Raw genomic sequence first — 25751 nt, 5'->3', positions numbered from 1 at the left:
GCTGTATATTGCATGAGGGGTTGGCAGATGATCTTCAAGATTGCGTACATCAACTGGGGATTACTCAAATACATGTTACACACATTACATTTCTAGGCACAAGGAGATTAAGTGATTTGTTGAGAATCACACAATGTTCAGTCAAGCACAGCGGCCAGAATTCTTCCGTAATCTGAAGAATTAATTTCAGAGATGGGGTGGATACAGCACTTTCTTATTTGTAAGAGTATTGAGGGCTCCTTTACTCTGTTTCGTTGAGAACTGCCTTGACATTTCTCCTCTATGTTCTCTTAATTGTCTATCTTCAGGTGTATTCACAAATTGTGGCTCATCTTTGATTCCTTTGGGGAGAGAGTGCCTTCAAAATGTTCTATTCACATTACTGCCCGTCGACTGTAGAATACGCGGTGGGAGTGATTTCTGATCAGTCTCACTTTTCGCTCGCTTTACTGAAGCCCGGCTATTTGCTTATCAGGGATTTGCGTATTTTCAGCTGATCAGCGCTACATGCTCACTCATAAGTTTTTTTCAATCATGGTTTGTTCTTCTCTGGTTTTCAAATTATTTTGCATGTCTTTCATGCACACTCATCATCAAAACTCATTATCAGGGAACAGCGGACAGGGCGTAGAATTTGTGCCATGCCAAGTTAGAGTGGGTGGTCCTTAGGTAAATTGTGCATCATTTTTAGGCCTGCTCTGGAGATACCTGTAGCTGTACACCAGTTTCAAGTACTATGAAAAAAAACATAAATATAAATACATACCTATATACACACAGAGATGGGCTTTGACTCAACCCTGTGCATCCATTGGTCTGTTAAAGCGCTATTCACATTTTGCTTCCACACATCACTGCGTGCACCATGGTGAAATAGTGTATCTCATTTCAGCTACTGACTCTTGCACTATCACCTAGAGCAAATGTCCTGCTCACGCGCACACCCACCTAAAAGAAATGCACTTCAGTGCCAGGGCTTTTGTGCCAATCTCTTCTTTAATTTTTTATTTATTTATTTTCTTACTTTTGCAAATGATCGCAAAAAAAATAAAAAATTGTACACTTGCCATCATCAGACCTATGGACTTTGTCATTGCTTGTCTACTATTACACGCTTACCCTTGCCAGACCTAATTACATTGCCACTGTATGTTTACTATGTCCTGGAACTGACCAAATTAGGTTGCCCTGCGCATCCTGCAGTCTCACCTATCCTATGCTTTCTGATCTTGCATCTTCAGCCGTTTACTTTTAATGCCTTTGTCCACTCCGCTACACCTGAGTACTGCCCACCATCTAATCTCAGTTCCACTTCTCAGACAGATGTAACTTTGAGGGTTCTTGGTAGGGGTTTCCTCCCCAAATAATAAACCATTTTCGATAATCTTCAACAAAACTGCCTAAAGCACCATCTTTAAACGAATACCAGTTGGCAGCAGCATTACATTGCCTTTGTTTATGATGCTGGATACTCATTACTGAATGATGAAAAGTTCTGATTTTTTATCACTACACTGTGCAGGACCGCTTCCATTCCTGTTCTGGAACTTATGTTAGTTTTTGCCATCTCCTCTTGTTTCGGATTTGGATCGAGGATCAAAGCTTCTGTGTCCTCTTGTTTAAAAGATGATTTAATTCTCACTTCCCTAAGGTCCTAATTTTAAAACAAGTGGTGTGTCAATCTGATACTCCGGTGGTACTGGTACTCTCAGATAATCTACAACCATGTTTTGAGACTTGAAAATCATATCTTAAGAATCCTGTGTGATTAGATGGCCTCTTTTTCTTCATATATGATCCGGTTCGTCCTTGCTTGCATTTTCATATGAAGCTTACTCTTCTGTTAACCTGAAATTGCACATCCTTAATCAAGATATTTTGGCCTAATAATGCTATTTTTTACCTTTTTCTTCATTTTGTCTTCCAAGTCGCTCCCTTGAAAGCACCCTGCACTTCTTCAGGAACCATTGGGTGTTGCTTTGTCGCTGAGTGATTGTTTGCATTGAAGCTTCCTTTTAGTTGTTGCCTGCTTCTCTTTAAATAGAAATCATACTTGGGATATTTCACTTCCATTTCCACACTTTTCTATAGTCTAGTAGAGGCATTTTATGTATCTTTTGTCACAGTTGTCCCGTTCTGCATTTTCCCCGAGAAACTCAGGGGTTTCTTTTGTAAGGTTTGGGTATATACGATCGCTTGTCCTTTTTCTTCTTCTTTTTCCCTATTTTTCAGATGTTCAACTGTCCAAGTAGTGACTCTGAGGCAGAAACTGTTTTCTTAATGACTTCTCTTAATGGAACAATGATTTATCTATTTTTTTCACTTGTTCTTCATTTTCCCAGTGCATTAATCCTGCGCATATAAATATTGCTCTCAGTTCATGTGCCAGTTGATTGAGTGCTATGATCTGGATTTTTAGAATTATCAAGGATTTATGCTCCCTCTCTTTTCAAAAGGATTGTATTTATCTCTAATATTCTCATACATTGATCTGGAAAGAGGACAGTTAAAAAAACTTTACCTTCCAAGATTGAGCAGGACCATTTTTTCTTATCTCACTTGTCCCTCATATGCCAGCAGGGCCGGAATGGCTGTAGCAAGCACCAGGCGTTTCCCCAGTGGGCCGAAGGGGTGGGGGCCGGTTTTGTGGCCGTGGGGGCCAGTTTTGTCACTCGGGGCCATTTTGCAGCAGTGCTGCAATATCGGCCCCCTGCAACAAAAGCGGGAGATTCTTACTAGCACCCCCACCCTCCCTCCTCGGGCCAGTCAAGCAGCAATCTGCCAGGGCAGGTTGCTGTTCCCAGTCCGGCCCTGTATGCGAGTGCATCCTGTTTGTTGGTTGGGACTATATTTTTTGTGTACCTATGTCCATTTTCCTTCCTTCCTGTTGCGAGACATGCATACATGAGTGCCGACCTGCAGTTACAATAATTCTGTCCGCAGGGAAGCAAGTGTGGGTTCTGTGACTCTTTCTAATAAAGGTGTCCATGAAGCTTTTTCCTCTTCCCACACAGGCGGTATCAATTTTCTAAACTGACTTCGGGTTCCAAATCCTCTTAGCAAGTCTTACGTTATTTCAACAAATAGTCCTATATTCTCCTTTGTTTGACAGAGTTATTTTGTACTCATATTTGTTAGCATATTAGATTCTATGCACAGGATTAAATGGGTCCTTACAAGTGCTTGTTCTCTTTTTACATTGTCAGTGAATCATTCTGCAATGCATTTTCTGTACATTGATCTACACTCATATCATTTATTGTCACTGTATGCGTGTGTGTGTAAAGATTTCTTATGCCTTACATTGAGAGGAGTAGCACTGTAAAAGAACTAAATGAAAAAAATAATTGAGTGCTTTATAAATCATTAAGGGCCTGATTATGATGTGGCCCGGAAATGCTCCGACCATCGTTTGGAGCCTTTTCGGGCCGCATCATGGTTTCAATTCTGTCCGAATCATTACAATTTGGGTGGTCGGAAATTAAACCGGCCAGTCATTACGGATGGCTTCTGACAGGCTCAAGGAGCCCGTCGAGCAGTTGAAGGCCGGCCTGTAATTCCAAAGGGGAGCCTTTCCGCCCTTGGGATTACAATACCCGGTCTCCGGCAGGCTTTCCACGTTGGGCTTTCCGACATGGAAAGCCTGTCAGAGAGTGAGTATGGTGCCCCTTAGCAGGGTCCCCTTGCCTCTGCATCCTCCGGTTGGGGGCAGAGGGGGTCCTTATGGTTCCCCTCTGTTCATCCCTGCACCGTGTGGCAGGGACACTGAGGTGCCTGCCACACTGTGCTGGGATGAACACAGACTCCCATTCCTCTGTGGGAGCTCGTATTATGGCCTGTTTACGGCTCTAACACAAGCTCTCATAGGGGAATGGAAGTATGCGACTGAACAGTGTTCTGTTGCATCATGTTTAGGTGGTCGGGACCACCGAACTGAGGTCGGTCGGTCCTGGTTCCGTGTTTGGCGGACTTATGTCCGCCTGACATCGTAATCACCCCCTAGATGTGTAATTACTCATACAGACAGATACAGCTGGCATTCTTACAGTGCATGCATGTCCCTTACTTGGAGAATTTGAGCAATGTCAAAAACCTGCTTCCAGCTCATTGTTTCTCGGAAGCAGGCGCTTGTGAAGTGCTAACAAGCTGAGTGCCTTTGTTTCCCTCCATTGCATTGAGATCAAGGTGTTAGGCTCCAGACAGCTCCCAGCCAGGGTGTGATTCAACCACAAGGAAGGATGATGACCTTTAAATGAGGCCTTTGTTTTGGACCCAGCTGGAAGTAAATTGAGAAAGATGTCTCACCACCTGCAGGTAACATGTGTAAGCAGCTGAATATGTTGCTGTGTCAGCAAAATACACTGGAACAAATTCAGCATATTTCACTTGCTCCAGCCCGGACCCGGCTCGATAAAAGCTCTTGGATCCAGGATCCAACTGGACCCTCCTTATTTCTTGTACTGCTGCAGTGTTATTCTCATGTTCATGTGCAATGGTTTTGATGCCGTCAAGCCCCTTGCATAATTCATTTGAGGGATTATCTTTCCATGCATTCCCTTCCCACCCATTTCAGAGCTTGGTCTTCATTATCTTGATATAACATGTATTTTCGCCCCTGAGGAAAATCATTCTGTATTTTCTCATTATTTTTTATTTATATTGTTTCTGATTGCATATTAAAATTGGATTCTCTTATCAATTTGTTTTCATGCTTGCAGACTCGTGCAGGGCGTGCTCTCTGAAGTGATTCCCACAAATAATAGCCTCCTGATGTATGCATGTTCCACACAGCATTGGAATATCAGATAACTTCTTCATCGTCATCATCTTCATCATCATCATTATCCTCATCATTATCATCATCATCATCATCATCACCTCATCATAATCAACATAATCACCATGTTGATTTCTTTGGATAGATCCCATCAAACCATAGCATAAAATACACCAAAGAAGAAAACATATTTTTATTATTATGAAACAAAAACGACATAATACCTGTATACTATTTATTTAAAATTATATAAAAAATTATATAAAAAATATTACACTTGATTATGTGAAAAAATATATCGGTCAATGGATGTGATGAGGCTTTGGGATGATTGTCTACTAATAGTTTGAAGCTATGAGATGACAAGGGTGATGAGTTGATGATGTGATAAAGAATAAGTCAATGAAGACATAATGGTCAGTATTATATTCTTTGGTGAGGGAGGGCAGTCAATATCAAGTCATGGTATCGCATGTGGTGTTGCGTAGCGCACAGCGGCAAGTGGTGTGGCACTGTAGAGCTGGTGCCTGACCCGGGGCCGGTGAAAGACCAGACCCTGGAGGGGCAGTTATAGGAAGACTTAACAGATGCACCAAGAAACATAGGCAGTGGATCCAATAAGAAATCAGATAAAGAGCCTCAGTTCTGATGAATCATATTGCATAAAAATTTTTTTCTGATCCTACTTGAACTAAGAAATGCAATTATATTATTAAAGCATTAATGTTGATGATGTGATAGATTTGTGCATGATGTTGTTTATGACAATTTCGTCTGTATTAAGTCATATTTATTTTTTGCTTCTTTTGTCGGTGTTTGAGTGTGTGTTAAATGGAAAGATGAAATTGCTGCCAGTGAATTGAAACATACTCTCAGTTGAAAGCCTTGTCATTGTTAGCTAGTTTAGCTTCATTCAGAAATCTTCTATTTTTAACATTTACTCTACACATTCTTTGGCTTGACAGTCATGACCGACAGCAGCAAGAGTATCTCAAATCTGGTTCCTGTTTTTGGGGATTGAAAAACAGATTGTCTCATCTACATTTGTGTTTAAATTGAATACAAACAAATATGTATGAGCTTTATTTATGATGTGATACTGATAACGGCTACCCTATCTGATAATTGTGATATCAGTCTGTAATATGATAAACATTACCAGTATTTGATACAGGTCACCATTCTATGTGATAAGGATTTCCAGATGATGATGTGATAAATGTCATCAATCCTTGTTGTTTTAAGGTTTAGCACTCAATATCTTGAGATGTTATCATTCTATTATGGGATACGAGCTACACACCAATGACTGAAATGACGTTGATCAGTCAAAGATGTGATAAAGGTTATCAGTTGGCAATCTGATACGATAAGGCTAATCATATCACATTTTGGTGTAAAATGGTACCAGTGTTTGATAAGAGTTAGCAGATGCATTTATCTGATGGTGTATGATGTAGCAAATGTACTCATTCTATTATTTGATAACAGGAAGTTATTGATGATTGAAGCTGCTCATTAGTCTATGATGTGGTAACACTTATTAGTAGGTCATGTGATCAGTTTTACACATGCCTACTATCAGTCTGTAATATGGCTATCACTATTTGATACAAGTTACCATTAAATGAAGTGAGATTTGCAGGTGGGTCCATCCATCTGTGGTTTTTTGCATTTAAAATCTTGAAATGTTGTCATTCTTTTTTGTGATAATATTAAGTAGTTAATGATGAAAAGAGGATCATTAAATTATGACATGATAATAATTACTAAGAATTAATAATAATATCTTTATTGTATATGGTTATTTAAAAACATTTACAAATGTGCAAGCAGGGAATTCATATAAAAAAGTTCAATTCATTTTGTAATAAAAAACACGTTTTTTAAATAAATACATACCATACCAGATAATTTTCAAGTGCCTTCAGGTACTAGCAGAATAATGATTGCATTTAACAAGTCTGGGAGAGAACTGAAACATTGTCCTTGGTCGCTGACTAGAAAAAACTTTGCATACTAGAAATTGACTAAAAATAGTATAAAATCAGGTTACATATATGTGCATAAAGTATCAATTGGTTATTCAAAAACCTTCAAAAAGCTAGCAGCAATGTGTTTGTATGAAACCGTTCTGAAAGGAAGCCAGGGCATGAATGCAACAGACAGTTGTTAGTCAGGCTGGACTTCCTGACCGGCCACCTAATGGCCTGAACCTTTTATATGCAAGATGAACACATTTTGTCAAACATATATTTAGTGCTATGTTTTCTGGGCTTAGCGCTGCTATAATGCTCTGCCGACAGGTTCGGAATCCCAGTTTGATCTACTCAGCCCTAAGACTTGATTTACACGAATCCTTCATCACTGGGCAGATGGCACTGTACGTGGTCCAAGGATTCATCAGACATGCCACAGCCCCTGCATTTGGTTTCTTCCGTTGGTGGATACCAGGGGGGTAGATGTTTCAAAAAGAGCCACTTACCCAGTCTAAGAGCCATGGATCTTAGTTTCAAGTGCAGAGAGTATGTGCAAACAAGATATGAGGATGGGTAAGCCGGCTGGCATGAGCTACTTAATGCCTATGTGTGCTTGCGTTTGGCTAAGATTGCTCTGTCAGCGTGATAGGAACAAAGATGGATATTTTTCTTTAGGCTGAATTTAAAAGCCATTTGACTTGGATTTAAGTCACAGTTCGTTCGCGGACAGTTCATTACTAAGAAATAATGTGATAACATTGCTGAGTCTGTGATAAGAGTCTTCTGTCCCCAATGATATGTTTCACTACTGGATGAGTAGTTTGCTCCCTCCCTCTGAATGTGAAGTCTTGCGAGGGTTATTCTGGTCCCTGCTTCTCTTTAATCTCCTGATGTGCGCTATTTGCTCAGCTACTTGATCATCAGGCAAAATTCTAGATGTATGAGGACACAGATAAACATCCGCTGAGAGAACAGTATCGGTGAAGCATAACAGCATCGAAGAATGCCTTGATCAGCTCCATTCGTGGATGAAAGAAATCTATCGTCAGGGTTGGACTGAGACAGAAAATAGGTCCGGGCTCCAAAATAGTGGCCCGCATTAGTAAATTAGGTAGCTGAAAAAGTGGCCCATATTTACACATCTGGGCAGTTTTACACTTGTAAAGACACGCTATGCAAGTTTTTTTTACAAGGTATGGAAGACTGCATGAATTTGAGCTTACTGCAGGCAATGTATGTTTTGATATCAGGAAAATCAATAATAAGCAGCGGCCCAGCAGACGTTCAACAGGCCACAGACAGCCAGAAAACCGGCCCACACAATGATCTATCAGACCAGCCCCTTGGGCACTGCCTCATTGACCTGTAGGCCAGTCTGACTCTGGCTGTCACAGCCTGAATAGATCCAAGTCTGGAGTTGTAATCACACCAGGAGCAAGATCAGCCTCTCTTCGATTCTGCATCCACCCTACCTGAGCTCTCCTCTCAAATATTTTTGACTCAAACCTAAATTTCAGCTCTCAAATTAATGCAGTGCTCAAAAAAACGATGTTCTAACTGTTGCTCCTTCACAGGATCCTCTCGTTCTGACATACTGGCCAAAGGATGGAGCTCAGATTTGGCCATGTCATGGTCGTTAGGCTATTTATTGAACCTAGAAGAATGGGAGATCTAGGTTTCCCATGCAAAGCTTTCTGGAATTGGTACTTCATGGCTTTCTATTCCCTCTCTTCACGCAGACCACTGAAGTGACCTGCATGATGTGTAGTGCTATATAAAGTCTAAAATAAGTTAATAAATAAACGCATCTATAGTGTAATATGTTATTATCAGTTTAAAATCGGACAGAGACTATCTATTAAGTGAAGCCTCTTACCAGTTCAATATTTAACGGTTATTGCTCTATGGTGTAACAAGAGTTATCAGTCAATGCAAATAAGGTAATCAAGCATTTAACTGATACAGATTATAAATCGACGATATGAAGATTGTTGTGATGTGATAATGTTTCTGAGTCCACTGATTATTGTAGTTAAGTGTGTGATGTCACAAGGGCTTTCAGTCAATGATGTGTCTTTGAGGACCAAGGGTTTTCAATCAATAACATGCTACAAATTGATAGTCTCTGGTGTTGTGTCATAATATGACATAAGATGTGATGTAGAATGCTATTATATAGAGTGAGGAGATAGTAAATTGTATTATGTCACAGAGTTGTTGGTGTGATGTTCGGTGACTGTGTTATATGATGTACAGTTTAGCCTATGGTATAATGTATTAAAAGTCTATATTGAAATAAGAACCATTGGTTCATAATATTGTAAAAGTGTTAGTCAATGATGAAGGTAAAAGAGATGTCAGTCCCTAATGTAACAAATGTCATCAACATATAATGCTATGAGGCTTATCAGTTTAAGATGAGATTTGTAATCAGTTCATGGTAATGGGTTATATGTCTATAGTTTAGTACTTCAATAGCATCTGAGCTAAAGCGGATAATTCAGTGGCCGTGTACTCTCATGTGGATGATTTGGTGTTGAATGAGCGCCTCATGTTGGCCCAGGTCAATGTACTCTCTTCATGTAGGACACTCATGGTCAATTTTACAAGTGATATAGACAATCTGTTGTCTGAGTCCCCAACAATTCAGAGTGTTTGTATGTATGTGTGTGTCTGCATGTGTGTGTGGGTGTGTGTTTGAGTGTGCATGTGCCGACCTCTACAGCACCGGATATAAAGCCTTTGTCCGTGCTTAATAAGCATGACACTGCAAGTAACAACAATGGCACATTTTGACAATAACATTTTCACATTCCATGCTCGCCTTACATCCAGCCTTCATGCCAGTATTTAAAATTAAAGAGGCCCATCCTTGGGAACATGCTAGGCAGTATGATTCCTTCCCTGGCAAAGTGCTGGCCTGTGGAAATCGGAAGGAATTGTTAGCATATTTAGTGTCAATTGTTGGCGTTTTGTGACCATTCTTGTAAATGCAGGCCCTGGTATACTCCAATTAATTATTAACACATCCCTTCTCACAAACCACTTAAATCCTAAATAGGTTTCTCTTTCATATGAAAGAGATAGCATATTTGCAAATATGAAGAATACGAGTAGAATCCCTAGTGCCCAATTAAACATATAAAAAAAAGCAGTTAGATATTTGTTGCAAAAATAAATTACATTTACATACAAGGTTAATATAGTCAGATTAACAAATTACACTGTAACTCAGAATGTTTAGAAACATGCAGGGATTCTATCTTTTCTGTAACTTTACCTAAGACATTCAAAAAAATCAACACATTATCATAAATGTCTCCTCTCTGCTTATCACCGCACACCTACAAAAACAGTGCAGAAGGAAAATGTCAGTTTTTACGTTAATTTGTATTAAACTGCAGCATTAATTATGCTCTGTGTCCTGCCTTTCCTTGTGGCAGAACACAGCTGTAATAAGTTACAGATGAGCAGCTACTTCATTTCTTTATCATAGGTGCCTTAGTGCGTCGCACATCAACTGTAATGAGGACATTAAATACAGGTATTTATACAAGGATTGCAGGATCCCATGTATTGTAGGGATAATTCCTGGCTCAATGTGGCCATCCATAACAACAGATGCTCAGACATTGGCATGAATGGTAAAGTTTTTCCTCCTGCCAGCAGTTTATAGAACTAAAAAATGACATTTGGGCACTGAACATTAACTTTACTCAAAATGAAGATGTGGTATAAATGCAGACAGTTAAGTTATAAGTTGTACCTATGTCTGAACCCTAACCTGTTTGAACAGCGCCCTTTCAGCAAACTCAGTAACTCTATGGCTGTTAAATGGGGATCCCTTGTCAGCCTTGATTTGAGTCGGTGTTCCCACTTTTGCAAATATTTTGTCCGTTGCTAGATTTAGTGTTGTTGTGATGATGGTTGTCAAGAAGTCTCAGTCAGAGATGAAACAATTATTTCATGGCATATAGTGCAGTGGTGCAGAGTAGATTAGAGTGGTTTAGAGTGGATTGACATAGAGCAGTGCTTAATTTGAGATGGTGGTTTTAATCAACACAGCACTTTTTATGAGCACCAGTTAAGGACACATTTCTATACAGGGAAATTAAGTGATTTGCCCAGAATCACAGGATATTGAGCTGACGCCGAGACTTGAACCTGGTTCCCCAGCTCTGAAGTCGTCAGCTCTGGCCATTACACCACATCCAATCCCCCACTTTCATGGTTAGTAGGTGGTTCTGTTTTAGGCGGCGCTAACGAGAGAAATGGGCTGGTGCAAACTACTTCCTGACAAGAGTCCCAGCACTTATTTTTTTTTATAAATTAAGCACTGGCATAGAGAGCATTAGCATGTAGTGGTATGGAGTAGAATGCATAGATTGCAGTGGCATAGAGTGCAGCGTTGCAGAGAAGAGTGGCATAGAGGGAAGAGGCATAGAGTGGAATGATGCAGAGTAGAGTGCAGTGGCATAGACTGGAGTGGTGTAGAGTGCAGTGGTGGGGAGTACAGTCGTGCATAGTAGAGAAGAGTGGCAGAGACTGCATTGGGATAAAGTAGAGTAGTGTAAAGTAGAGAGGCATAGAGTGAAGTGGGGTAGAGTGGAGTGGTACTGATTAGAGTGCAGTGGCGTGGAGTGGTGCAAAGTAGAGTGGAGTTGCGTAAGTAGAGTATGCATAGTGTTGGAACACACTTCAATTACAGACAACATATTTTCAAATGAAATTACCATTTATTTTCCCAGACATACAGTTTTACTGATAAAAGTATACAGTGCACAAACTATAATGTGTGTAAATGTCATCATCTAGTGTATTGATTTGTTATTGTATTAAAATATTTATTTCCACCACATTGTTACCAAAAATGTGCTTCATTTGTGCTTTCCGAATTCAGATACATTCTGAAATATCTGCACAGTTCATTTATAGACATTTTAATTTTGTTGTGTGCTAGGAAAAACATTCTTCAACCTTCCTGTAGCACACCCCCATTACCCAGGATGATTGTCACATAAATCCTCCAACTTTGAAGTCAGAAAACAAAAGTAAACACCAAGCTCCCTCAGAAGATAGAGCCTGACACTTAACCTCTGACGCTGAATGCACAGCAAGTGTGTCAAGATAAGACCGAAATTTAAAAGTCTGTTTCCAGGAAGGAGCACTAGAGGAAGAACACAAGCGGGCCCTTGTAAACAGGCTTTGCTCCACGGAAGAGACGAACTGAAGCTGGACAGCCTGAAAACAGATAAACGCCAACAAATAGAAAGCAAGCAAATGTGAGTTGTGAACCACAAAGCCAAGGGTAACCAATGGGCGGAATACATTCCCAGGGAAGCTTTCCAAATGTCCCCAAGGTCCGAAAAACCGCCCCAGCAGACCATAAAACAGGCCCACAAACAACCAAAAGTCCGGCACACACACTGACCAGCCATACCAGACCATTGGTCACGGCCTGATTGCCCTATAGGCCAGTCAAACTCTGGATTCATTAATTTTATCATAAGTCGGACCATATGTTTTTTGTGAGATAGTCTGATAAATGTTAAAATTCTAGGTTACTCTTAGCCTTCAAACATTTTGGATATTAAACATACATATATACCTTTAGAGGGAGGTTTGTCCCCACTCGTATTAATTTTGTTTTTAAAATGAATAATCTTGACGATTTTTACAGGTGTTTTTCTTGTAAAGGTTTAGCTGGTCATACAATTTAATAACAGTCCAATATTATTTGGGCATTATTCTCTTTCACTCGACTTATAAGACACATTCTTCAAGTTGAGCAAAAGATATCTGATAAAGTACGAGATTTAACACTTGAAATTTTCAATAAACTACTATACAATATCTACTTTGTGAAGCTCTACCCTTTGTCTATGGAATTGTTAGGATTGTTGCTGTGGCATAAAGTTGAATGTCAACTACACCTACACAATCCTCTCTTTCTGTGTCTCAGCAGTGTATAGGGAGAACTTGGGTTCCATTCGCTCTTTCCCAAAGATGGATATGAATTGCAATTTACCTAGTTTCCAAATATTTTTAGGATGATTAGCTAGACACCGTTTACATTTTTATGAATTTATACTTTCAAGGAATCATGGAAAATACTTTTATTTTGTTTTTCCAAAATCAATTTGGGGTTGGTTAAAATTACAAAATCAAACCAAGCATTTGGAAATGTGGTCACTAGATTTCTTGAACTGGTAGGCAAGGAACATTCATTCGATGTTACATATTAGTCAAATGAATATCTGTGTCAGGCTTAATGCAAATTAAATGAAGTGGACCAATTACCCAGAAGACTGACTGTATGAAATTATTGGTCAAATGATCGTTTAATGAATTTCAAAATCGGAATTCCTTCCTCTAGCATCGTGTTTTGCACACTGGTTGTATTGATAAATGAAGTGGTATAACTAAGAGATTGATCTGACTAACTAATGTTAATATTTTTTTAAGCAAATTATATTTTTGTTTCAGTGGATTTTTAGAGCTTGCTATGTTGACTTTGTTGTTACTTCATATTTTAATTTCTCTTGATTTAAACTTGATGATTTTTGAAGACTACAAAAGTGATGGAGATAGTAGCCATGCTCCAAGTTAAAATTAAGCATTTTTGTGTAGTTCATACTTGCCATGGGGCCGAGGAGGGCTCCTGGCAAGTGTGGTTTGATCCCAGTATTGGGAGGAGATTTTAGTTGTTAGTTGCATGAAGAGTGCTGTCAATATTCTTGATTTTAAAAGATGCTTGCAAATCACAGTAAGGAGTATGCAGTGAACATTCTCAGTTCGTGTCTACTCACATCCATGATCCTTTTAATGCCTATGTACTGTAACATTTTCAGATTTTTATTTTTTTTAATTTGCCCAAATGAGCATTTTTGTTTATTTGGATGATAATCAGGGCTCCCGGTTTAATGGTATTATTTCTTTTAGAAATCTCTGTCTGTATTTATCCATATTTATTTTTTGCTAATTTTGTCTGTAGTTTTCCAGTTTTATTTTGGGTTTTCTGTATAAATGAAGCTGCAATGGGTTTACTTAACTGATGAATGCCTACTTGCAATCGAATGTCCAAAAGGTTTCAGCAGTATACAGTGCAATAGCGTTATCTGAAAACACTTGCATTGTAGACTTGCATAAATAACTGAAGATCTGCACTTAATTTAGCTTAATTAGGAAATATATTGTCTTTTTTCATCTCCCCCGTCCCTCATTCTGTACACCTACTGACCTAGCACTCATGATTGACAGCAGAAAAAACATCCAAAGAAGGCCTATTTTCCTTATTTTTCTTTTTTTAAATAAATACAGAAAGGAAAATAGTTAGTTTTCTGTTGGCATTGATCTGTAAAAATCAGTAAAAATAAAGAACTGGGAGCCCTAAGTATAATGTGCTTCCTTGTCATTGTGGTGTGTCATAATGTTCATCCCTGCTCACAAATCCCCTGATCTCCTATCTCTGAACCTTTGAGCTCCTCAGATAGGACCCCTCTGACTCCTTTCCTCGCTGTCCTCAATCTTTTTTTCTTCATTGACCATGATCTTTCTCTTACAAAGTGACCTTCAATTGTTTCCTGTTACTACGGAAGATTCTTCTTTACCTTCCTTCTTCTTCATGTCTAGTGGTTTTCCAGGCTGCTGTTCTTAGCAGGTGGGACTACGGCAACTCTTTGCCTACAGGTGCTCCAGGCTACATTCTCCTGTGCTTGCACATTCTCTGTCACTACAGCTAGACTTTGTAACTTTCTTCTTCTTTGCCTGACAGCCGATAGACCATTGCTCCCATTTTGCAAAAATCTCAAATATGGCTATATCCTCAAATGTCAAGACCCTTACAAAAACCGTAGCTTATCTCTTTTAAATCAGTTCTTGCTTTAGGACACTGTGTGGTATTGAAGCACTCTATAAAACACTAACATAGCATCAGTGGCGGCTGACTTGTACCGTGGGTGGTGTGGCGCGGGCATAAAAAAAACATAAATTGACTTACCTTCTAACTTACCGCACAACATTATCCTCCCTGGGTGTCGTCTTTCCTCCTGCAAGCTCCAGAGCAGGAAACTGCACTACCCAATCCTGGTGCTGCTCTCACAGCATGAGAGCAGCACCGGGATTGGATAGAGCAGGGTCTCTCAGGGCTCCTAAGAGCATTGGAGGCCTGCACTTTCTCTAACCTAGCTGTCTTGTTAGAGAACTTTAAAATGTGCATGTCTGGCTGGCTGTCCTAACATGGCCGGCCAAAGAGACATGCACATTTTAAAGTGCTCAGCTCCCTGCTGATGCCACTCGGCACTACTGGCCCTGCCCCGTCCTGACACTAAGGGGCATATTATCAAGGACGGCATTAAAAATTATCGCCTGTTTAGCGGCAGGAAACTTCCGCTAAAGCGGCGATAATGGGCTTGATAATATGCCCTTGAGAATTCCAATAGAAGTCCCTGTTCTGGTGTGAACATGGGCTTCTATTGGAATTCTCCAGGGCATATTATCATGCCCATTATCGCCCCTTTAGCTGCAGTTTCCTGCCGCTAAACCGACGATAATGTTAACGCCGTCCTTGATAATATGCCCCTAATTTCGGGACAGGTTGCTGAAAATTAAAATGGCAATGAATAAACTTTAGTTCCATTTTATTTTTCAGCTCTGGGGCTTTTGGAGTGGCGCTCCTCCGCTCAAATGTAGGAGCTACCCCTGCATAGCATATCATGTCCAGATTTATTGGGCAAGACATGAGAGTCAAGCCTAGTTCAAGTGACATATAGGCGTCTGTTTCGCAGATGCATTTTTAAATTGCTAATGAGGTAAAGATTTGAATATGTGATTTTTATATATATTCTGGGTGTACTTTGGAAGACATAAGCGTTCAGTTTGCATTACACAGTTTGACTTTCTGCTGATGAAGTTTACCTTAAGCATGTATGTTTTATTATCTATCGTATGCTTTTCAGGAGCATCACCTTTTACTTGTTTGGGCAGACAATACCTGTGGACGATGTGGGTACAACTCTCACCTGTTCTCCTACAAATGTGTCTCTGGCAAGAGGACTGATACATAAAGCACATGTTGTGATGTAGTGCACTCCAGTGCCCGCAATGGCCTATATTCCGCATCCTAATAGGGTCACATGGTGAAACATTACAGTGGTGACTGTAGTCAGGCACCTGCGAGACCTGTAGGACTCCGGCATGATAATGGTCCCACAGGTAGGAGCAGTGGTGGAAACGTTTAGTTTTTTTAAGCATGACTTTCATAAATAGGGTGTTTGGAACCTTTTTTCTGTACCAGCAAATGGTTCTTCAACAAAAGGTGTCTCGTGATTGAAACAGAAAAGTTTTGAATAGTTTCATGCAAATGTAAAACTTTTACTAATCAATCCATTTCTTTACCAGAGGAATAACATATTGGTCTTTTGGGGAGCAATTAATTTGTAGAGCGATAATTAGGATGACACCTTCAGTGCTGTTCATCCAGATGTTCAAATTCATGCAACAGGCTCAGAACAATGCTGTTCGTTTTGCACTCAATGAAAAGGACCATGTCTCAGAAGCTCAAGGGATTACTAATTGGCTTCTGGGCTCTTTAAAACTGGCCCATTAGTATTTTGAGAGTTCACTCTCTCACAAATGGCAGCTTCAATTTTTAAGTCATTGCTGAAAAGCTTTGTACTTACAGTTGCAGATATAGACATTTAAAGTGGATGCTCAAGCTTCACTGTTGGACCTGATACTCGCCATGTAGCGGTTCATGAAATATTTGTGCTTTTTCCACCTGGGTTTTGCTCATTCTCTTATCTGGCCTCCGGGCTTTGAGCTCTTTCCCACCACAACTACAGTGTGAAAGTGTGCATGCCCTTCCTATCCGTGTTGCTAAATGATGCTGATTTCATGTGCTGAAACACAGGCCGATCGGTCATTGCAGATCTGTAGGTGCGCACTGGTATCTATTGTGGGTAAACCCATGAGCAGCTGGTCAGTGTAGGCCACTGTGAGTGTGCACCCGCACCTATGGTGCACGTGCTTGCATGTGCCATCTGCCAACGCAGGTTAGTGCATGCATGCAGACACAGGTATTGTCTAGTTTGCTGTGCGGACTCCGGTGGATGGGCGCACTGACACAACTGGTGCTGGGAACTATGTGTCCCTCCTGCCATCGCAGGTCTTGGTGCACAATAGCGCATGTGCGTCCAGGAAGCGAGGAAAACCTATTCATGTTTTCACTACCTATGAGGCAAAACCAAAGGGGATGATGGACGGAGTGTTGAACATTGCAAGCACTCACCCCCAGTCAACTGATCTGGGTTTAATCCATCATCATTCTTTAGCTCACTCCGCCACCCCAGTTCAGACATGGCCATATGCAAATCACTACCTATGAGGCCTGCTCTGCCCATAAGTTAATATGGGGAAGTGGTTAACAGTACTTCACACTGCAATGGTGGATTGCAGTGGAGCAGCCTCATGATGTTTCATATCAGTGGATTCGCAGTGCCAACCCCTTTCCAATGGTGAAGGGGATTTTGGCAAAACTAACTTAGAAATGGCACTTAAATAATATGAAAAAGAACATACTCCAGTGCTGACTCTGCTTAGACCACACAATGATTTAAAATGTGATCACACAACTTAATTATTGTAATCACCTTTTGATTCCTCATTGTACATAACAAATTATACCATTTTTCATGCAGTTGTCAATAGCAGAGGAACAACATCTTCATGTCACAAATAGAATGTCATAATTTACGAATCCCACATCCAATAAAAGTCAGCACATTGAGCCAGTAGTGAATTAATATACACAACAAAAAACACATGGCACAATCATGTGACATTCAATCTATCAGTTCTGAATTGAAAGGAACCAAAGGACCACAAGGTGGAAAACCCCTACTGAGCCCCTACTATGTTGACTTATAACCCAGAAGTGTCAATTTAGCTGTTTCCTTTAGTTTAAGGCCTCACACAGGGATCTGACTATTCAATTTGTTTTTCACCAACAATTCCCTGTAAGCCTGTAAATCTCTTTAACATAGGTACACTCCCTAGATATCAAGCTGCAGACGCATTCCGAACCCAGCGTTGATTTGGGGTTCTCTACAGGACCCAGAACAGTAGGGAAATAAGTTTTAGTAGTGTCCTGTGACAGGATTCTTCTTGCCTGTGTGTTATTTTGTCTTTTTTTCAGTTGAGACACAGAGCATACAGATCATTCATATCTCCTTTCAAATATTTTGGTGAAGTTATTTGCAGCTGTCTGCTTTATCACAGTAATTAATTCCTTTCCGTCTCGATTTTTAAACGTGTTGATGTCTTGATGTAAATCTTGCTCCTGCTCACGCCGTGACGCAAACATTGAATGTAACGGCTTAAGGGTGCTCTCTCTCAGTTGAGGGAGTTAGATTAGGAATTGTCCACAGTGTGCATGCTAGTGAAATCAGAACAATCCAAGTGGGCATAGTACAGCTAGTATATTTTTCCGACTCTTTTTTATGCCCAAAAGTGTATGATGGTCATGTTATAATGATTGAATATGTGTGTTGAATATAAACATTTTTACATACATCCAGTGTGAGGTCTCTTTTGTGATGCTCGGTGCATTTATCACGAGTGTCTGCCGTGCCTTAGCTTTACATATTCCCTCTGTAGTGAGCCTGACTACTCAGTGGCAAGCTACCCAAGGGTGAGTCCGGGTTACACAGCGAGTGTAATCACCTGCCCTTGATGGGAGCAGTAGTTCTGCCCGGCTGGGGCATCCCTTCAGACAACCAGACACTGCCGGTTCCAACACTCACCCTCATTCAGTCATTTTGTAAACCAGTGTGTACTGCAGTCTTGAAGTATGAAATAAAATTGGAAGAGATTTGGCTCATATCTTAGTCAAACATGAACCCACCCTTTAGAAATGCAACACATTTTAGCAACAACACCTCGCAGAATGCAAAATATCAAGAAGACTGGGGCATTTGTTTTATGTTATTGGCATTTGCGTAGCGCACAAAAGGCCATTGTATGGCATTTCACCTCAATCAGTAGTCCAGGACATCTTTCCAAAGGATTATGAGGTTTCCATCGAAGAGCAGAACCCGATTCAACGTGTGAATATTCGCACTTAGTTGTATGAATGGGTTTGTTGGTTCCTATGTTGGATTATTGCGTCATCTTGACTGAGTTGTGACTTAATGCTCCTGGTGTTTGGTAGGTGAGACTGGGAGGGGCTGTACCAAATCTATTAGTACATCCTCATAAATTATTGGCATAACCATTGGCCGACAGACGTGCAGTTGTAGAAGGCAGTAGGTCGTGAGGAGTGATAACTTGTGCCATAATAGACAATTAAAGGCATTTTGACCCATGTTGTATTTATGTTAGGAATTCTGTTTTAAAGTTTTCTTTTCTATGATATTGCATGAAGTGTACAGGTGGAATGCACAGCAGTTGGTAAAATGATATACATGTCTGTAGTAAGGACCACTGGAATTATGCGGCAGGGGAAGTGCAATTTATGGGGCAAGAAAAGGCAAAGTAATCAGCGTAATTCAACTCATTTTGTGATAATATTAGGTTATTTTATAATTCGTGCACATAGTTGCACTGTATGGACAAAGATTTCGCCTTATTAGTATCAGTTTGACACACAAATTCAGCAATAAGCTATTAAAAGAGTCAACCTGTCCTGAAGGGCCTTCCACTACGTGGGAGCATGTGTTGCTACGCTTTTAGTAACTTTTAAACCATTTAAACCGAAAACAACACTTTTTATTAAAATTTGCAGAATATGCAGCAGCTTATGGATTATGTGGCAAATGAGTCAAATCCACAATTATGCAGGAAACCGCTGCACCCCAGAATCGCATAACTCCAGTGGCCCTGTTTATAATACAACTGTACTGCATGTGAGTGCAATGTTCTGTCCGAAACGCGCTGTTGGATGTTGTGTATGTGGCATGCAATTGGAAATGTGCGCTGTTGTGAGCACGGCAATGTCCAGCTGCAGTAGCGGCTGCCACGGATCGGGGGAGGTGGGGCGGGTGGGGCCAAAGATAAAAAAAATAAACCTTACCTCCTCGCATCTCTCCGCGTCGTCCCTCGTCGTCCTCATCCCTCCGCTCCAGCCAGCAGAGGAAGCGGACAGGCTCCCCAGACCAATTACAACGCTGCAAGCAGCATTGTGATTGGTCTGAGCGCTGCGGTTCGGCACTCAGATGGGGACTGTGGGTCTGGGCATGTTCATGATGCAGGCTGTGATGCAGCCTGCATGGAGAACATGCAAAGTGAGCATGCCTGCTTGGCCAGTCGAACATTCATGCGCACTTTACAGAGTGCCACCACTCCTTCCCATGCTCTGAGAGCAGAGCAGCTCCACCCTACCCTGCAAAGACGCAGGAACAAATAAAATGATAACGTCCAGTTATTATCATTTAATTTTTTCTTCATTTCCACTGCGAAAAGCAGTAGCCATCAGCAGCGCAAAGAGAAGATATACAGCTGGACAGTGTCCAGCTGTATATCTTCTCTTTGCGCTGCTGATGTGTATGCAGTTGTTCTCGTTAAATTATCCGCTAAGTGCATGTTCCGTCGTGTATGATGTTCATGACCATAATGATTCTCACCAAGCAGGAATAAAACTGAAGTTCAACCAAAAAAGAAAATAAGAGTTACAGAAGAGAAGGTGGGTGGGCAGTAATTGCAATAGGGAGGTCAGGCAGTAACTGCAAAAGGGAGGGCGGGCAGTAACTTCAAAAGGGCAGGCAGGAAGGAGAAAGCATATAGCACTGATAGAAGAGACAGTGTACAGCTGAGAGATGGATAAAGTGGATAGGCAGGCTCTGCTGGGAAGCAGTGCTGTCTAAACGCATGGGCACGCAGCGCAGTTGCCCGGTGGCTCCACGAGCATAGGGACCCAATGCAGACCAGAATTTAACACTAATTTTCGGTTAAACATATTTATTCCTATAAGTGGTTGTGTAGGCATGGCCCAGTGCACAGCTTTGCCGGGGGGCCTATAATGCTGTTAATATGGCCCTGCTGGGAAGAGCTCGAAAAGCGTATGGACGTTTCTAACCTTTATATATTGTGGCTATCTGGAACACACACATGCAAAACATGAATTTCCAAGAAAATTAGTGCACATTTACTTAAGCTATAACCAAGACTGCCTTTACACATATGTTGATACAACTGAAACTTGAATGTAGAGTAATGCAGATAAAATTGAGTTGAAAGATTTGTGGCTTCGATGGTATACATACATAATGTGCACGACATTTTGGACATACCTTAAGGATTGTATTGATATGTATACTTAATTGACTTTGTAACCAGAAATAATTGCAATTGGAGTTTATGAGATGTGGCCTCTGATTGTTGCAGCCCAATTCTATAATACTTGGATAACTTAGAGGCCAGGCTCATTGTTGCTGATGTGGAGTAGTTTGTAGAGGGTGGTGAAGGGTGTGCAGGTCTGCACAGATGCCAAATCAGACTTGGATGACTTACATTTCGTCTTTGAGCAGCCTATATTTGTCAAAGCACAGGCCATGTGTTATTTTCCATGAAATGTTAAGCTGAGATGACCCCATGATATTTGGATTGGAGGAGCTCTACGGTGGACATGATCCAAGGTAGAGTTGATGGCCCTATTCATGTAAAAGGCGATACTGAGCAGAATTTGCCGGCACCGCCTAGCTGCTTGCTTGCTGTGACACACTACATATACTTGAGCGGAACTTTCTGGAGTGCTCCACTGGCAATGAAATAGCTCCAACATCATACTCTGCTGCGTTCCTGCATCGGTCGCTGCAAAGTCAGGCACAAGCCGGATTGGCCGAAGCGGGCATCAGGCGTTTCGTCTGGAGGCTGGAAGGATGGGGGACAATTTTGAAGCGGTGGGGTCGGTTTTGTTACTGGGGGACGGTTTTGCAGCAGTTCTACTATATCGGCCCCCAGAAACAAAAGCAGCAGGGTGGCTGGTCCGTCAACATTGCCAGGGCTGCTTTGGGTTCCAAGTCCGGCACTGGTCAGGCACACTTTATTTGTGGGAAGGCCTGTCCCATGCCCATAAGGCGCACCACCTTCCACTGCCGATGGTAAAACAGTTTTTTGCAGGACATTGCGATTGGTGGAACAGGTAACAGCACTCCAATCTAAAACCAGCCTAATGCTTGCACAGTAGTGTGTCACAGCGATACAAAGAAGTCCACAAACACTCTAGGGGCCATATTACGCATTGTGATTGTTTGCGCCTGGCGCACTTTTTAAAATCTGCGCAAACAATCACTATGTGCCCTATTATGTGCTGCCCTTGGAGCAGCACATTCATGTGAAAACACGTAGCAGCTGCTCTGTGTTTTCACACTGCAGGTGGCACCCACCTGCACAGTTACAGGGTAAGAGAGATCCCCTTGCAGGCGGGTGCAATCAGTGACTGCACCCACCTGCAAGGGGATGTCTGGGGCATCCAGGGGGTTCCCTTTACCCCCTGCAGAGTGCTGCTCTCAGGAGGTGCACTGACAGTGCGCCACCTTTTAAATGACGCACTGTCATTGCGCCTCCTGAGTGTTGCTTTTACTCTGCGTCCACGTCTGTAATACGGCGCGGGTGCAGAGTCAAAGGAATTCCCTCATTTGCACAGGGCACGCCCCTATGCAAATGAGGGAACACCCTCCGAAGGTAGAGCTAGCGCTTTAAGTGAGCCAGTGCTATCGATATTATAGAAGGGGCCGCACAAGTGTCTGCGTCCCCTTCTATAATGCCAAAGTGCCCTGGGGTCGCGCAAAGCGGGCGATAACACCCGATGCGCCCCTAGGGCACTTATTTAAATACGGCCCCAGGGATCTGAAGTGGTCACTGGTGGCTCTGATTTCCCAAGTGAAGGGGGCTTAAAAGACCCTCTCTCACAGGTCAGATGGCCCACTACCCAGCTCTGTTTGGCAAAGACCATTTTAGCCCAGTGATTGTGATAAGCACTGGATGGTAATGGGCAAGGATGAGTTTTCATGGCTCAGCTGGGTACAGAGTGATTTCAACATGTACCGCTCTCCGCCTCAGAATTTACACCTGTGTTAACATTTCCCACCTGGTGGTATGTTTTATTTGATATGTTTCATTATTCTATGGCTATCAGTGGTTCTGTTGCAGAGTTATTTAGTAAAGGGCTGTTCTGTGACAACCCAATGTGCATCTAGATTGGGCAGGTGTGAGAGATCTGAATTAGCGGGGACTGAGTTTTACAGTTAAATAGTTCCACTCCTTTTTTAGGTCTCGCCTGACCCAGCGCATGCGCTGGTCTGGCAAGACATATTGAGAGGGCTCCAAAAAGTGCTACCAGGCCAGCCTAGAGCTACAGTGCATGTGCGCAGACGCGCGCGCCGCGCTTGACCGCGATTTTTTTCACTTTCGCGGCCGCTTTGATGTTTGATCGCGATCACTTTCACTTTCGCGGCCGCACGGCAGCTTGGCATAGCCAATAGGTCTCGCTTTTGGGACCTTATAAGTATTTAGTCATGCAACTGTTGCATGGCTAAACACTTATAAGGTCCCAAAGGCGAGACCTATTGGCTATTCCAATGCTTGTTATATTCTTTTTCACAGTTGCTGCTCGTTTTTTGCATTTCAAGCATGCCTTTTTAGTTTACATCTGTGCTTGATATTTTGTTAGAAGCAAATGATTTCACTGTTTCAAGCTATATTCATAATTTATGGAATTCATTTTTAACTTCTCTCCTTTCAACGCTCTGGTGTAATTGTCTCATTCTTCACTATCTCTTTCCACTTCTCCACTCTTCCCCATTCATCTGACTGTCATCTTCCCTTATTTATCTCTTGCCCTGTCCCCCCTTCGCCCCCTTTGCTTGTCCTCCTTTGCCTCTATTTATTTCTCGCTCTCACTACCCTCTCTTCTATTACAGGTGTGCACCATCATGGATCTTACATCTTTGCCAAAATTTCTGTGGACGAGCGACAGCAAATTCCTCCAAAACCACTTCCCAGATATCTTTGCAACGGTTTATACCACCCAAGAGATTCCTGAGGGAACGATTTTTGGGCCGTGCTTGTTCCCATACACCTTCCTCGATACCATAGGATTTATTGCTCTCAAATGTGTGGATACAAGAAACATCCATTACGTCTTTAAGGTACAAACTCAAACCCTTTAACATTTTTTTTTTAATTAAAAAAAACCCCAAAATTAAAAACGTTAAAATTGCATGTTGCATGTTTAATATAAAGTAGTGATTGCTAAGCAAATAAATAAATATTCAACACTTCCGGGTGAAATCCACAAAGGCGAATTCAGATTTGGCATTTGACAGTGCGACCTTCGAAAGTGCCGGCTGCCAGTTTCTGAGCAAAATGTTTGTGCCCAAGCACTTATTCTTGTACAAATTAAGCACTAGTCACCTAGTCTGACTTTCAGCACAACCAGCTTCTGTGGGTGAACCATCATGTTGTTATGTTAACAGAGATTTGTGCAGCACTGTAAAATGGCCTCACGATAGTCACATATAGGTGGCCAAATCTGCATACATCCGTGCATGTCAGCATTTGCAAGTGTGGGCATTCAACCATTATAGTGAAATTTCTGTATTCACAAATTTAACTACAGGGATGGCTTTAGGGTTATTCTTGGGGGGATCCACGTGTAGAATTACATAAACATTCAAAAAATCATATTTTTGCACATATTAATTAGAGGTGGGCATAAATCGCATTATTTCAATCCAGATGGATTTGTAGAGTGCTGCTCTAATCACCCGCGAGGGTATCCAGGCACGGATAACTGCCAGGCTCATTCGAATAACCAGGTCTTGAGTACTCTTCTAAATTCCAGCAAGCAGGATGAGGTCTGTAGGTGAAATGGGAGGTAGTTCCATGCTTTCGCAGCAAGGTGGGTGAAGGTGCATCCTCCACTGTTGCTGCAACGTATGGTGAAGTTTGGGCGATGAAGAGGGATGCAGAGCGCAGGTGTTTGGATGGGAGGTGGAAATTCAGTCAGTGGTTAATGTACTCTGGTCCTAGGTTGTGGAGGGCTTGGAAGGTGTGAATCAGCATCGTGAACTGGCATTTCTTCTACACGGGGAGCCAGAGGAGCTTCTTGAAGTGGTGATGTGGGCCTACTTGGAGAGATCCCTTCTGGGCCTGGCTGCCGAGTTCTGTATTGTCTGTAGTCTCTTGAGTAGTGGGACTGTGATCCCTGCATATAGTGTGTTACTGTAATCTAGTCGACTGGTGATCAGGGCTTGTGTGATGGTGCATCTAGTGCTGATGGGGAGCCACTTGAAAATCTTTTGGAGAATGCGAAGGGTGAGGAAGAAGGAAGAAGAGATTGCGTTAATCTTTTATGTCATGGTTAGCTTATTGTCCAGGATGATTCCAAGGTTGTGGGCATGGCTGGTCGGTGTTGGTGGGGGTCCTAGTTCAGAGGGCCACCGTGTATTGCTCCATGGGGAGGTGTTTCTGAAGATTAGTGTTGAGTTGGAGGCAGTTGGTTCTCATCCAGTCAGCAATGTTCATTAGCAATTGCGGAAGGTTGTTAGTGTGGTGTTGGGGTCTTCTGTTAGTGAGAGAATGAGCTGAGTGTTGTGGGCAAAGGAAATTATGTTTAGTTTCTGTGATCTTACAACGGTGGCCAAGGGAGTCATATAGGTGTTGAACAAGGTGGGGCTGAGGAATGAGCCTTGAAGGAAGCTGCAGATATTGTTCTTAGGTTCCAAGGGGAAGGGAGGATGGTGTATTCTCTGGGTTCTCCCTGTGAGGAAGGAGGAGATCCATTTGAGGGCATTTCCTCTGATTCCGATGTTGTGTTGTCTTTTGATCAGGATTTGTGTATGATTCTGTGTCGAATGTTGTTGAAAGGTCAAATAAGATCAGGGCCGCCATTTTCCCTCGGTATAGGAGTGATCTGATGTCGTCCGTGGCGGCCTGCAAAGCAGTTTTGGTGCTGTCATTAGTGCTGAATCCTGATTGGGAGGTGTCCAGAAGATGGT

General features: G+C 41.8%; 1 protein-coding gene across 1 annotated transcript in view; it reads left to right on the top strand.

Annotated features, from left to right (window-relative positions):
* Positions 1-25751, top strand: part of ZNF488 (zinc finger protein 488) — a 46917-nt gene that overhangs the window by 6348 nt on the left and 14818 nt on the right. Inside the window, exon 2 of the mRNA XM_085608778.1 lies at positions 23673-23900. Within this exon, the coding sequence (XP_085464904.1) occupies positions 23685-23900 (216 nt within the window). The 5' untranslated portion in view covers positions 23673-23684. The remainder of the gene's footprint in view (positions 1-23672; positions 23901-25751) is intronic.

This window comes from Triturus cristatus, chromosome 1_2 (genome assembly GCF_964204655.1).
Source record: "Triturus cristatus chromosome 1_2, aTriCri1.1, whole genome shotgun sequence".
In the NCBI taxonomy this organism is placed as follows: domain Eukaryota; kingdom Metazoa; phylum Chordata; class Amphibia; order Caudata; family Salamandridae; genus Triturus; species Triturus cristatus.
The sequence above is the reverse complement of the archived record's forward strand: the minus strand, read 5'-3'. Positions and strand labels throughout refer to the sequence as shown.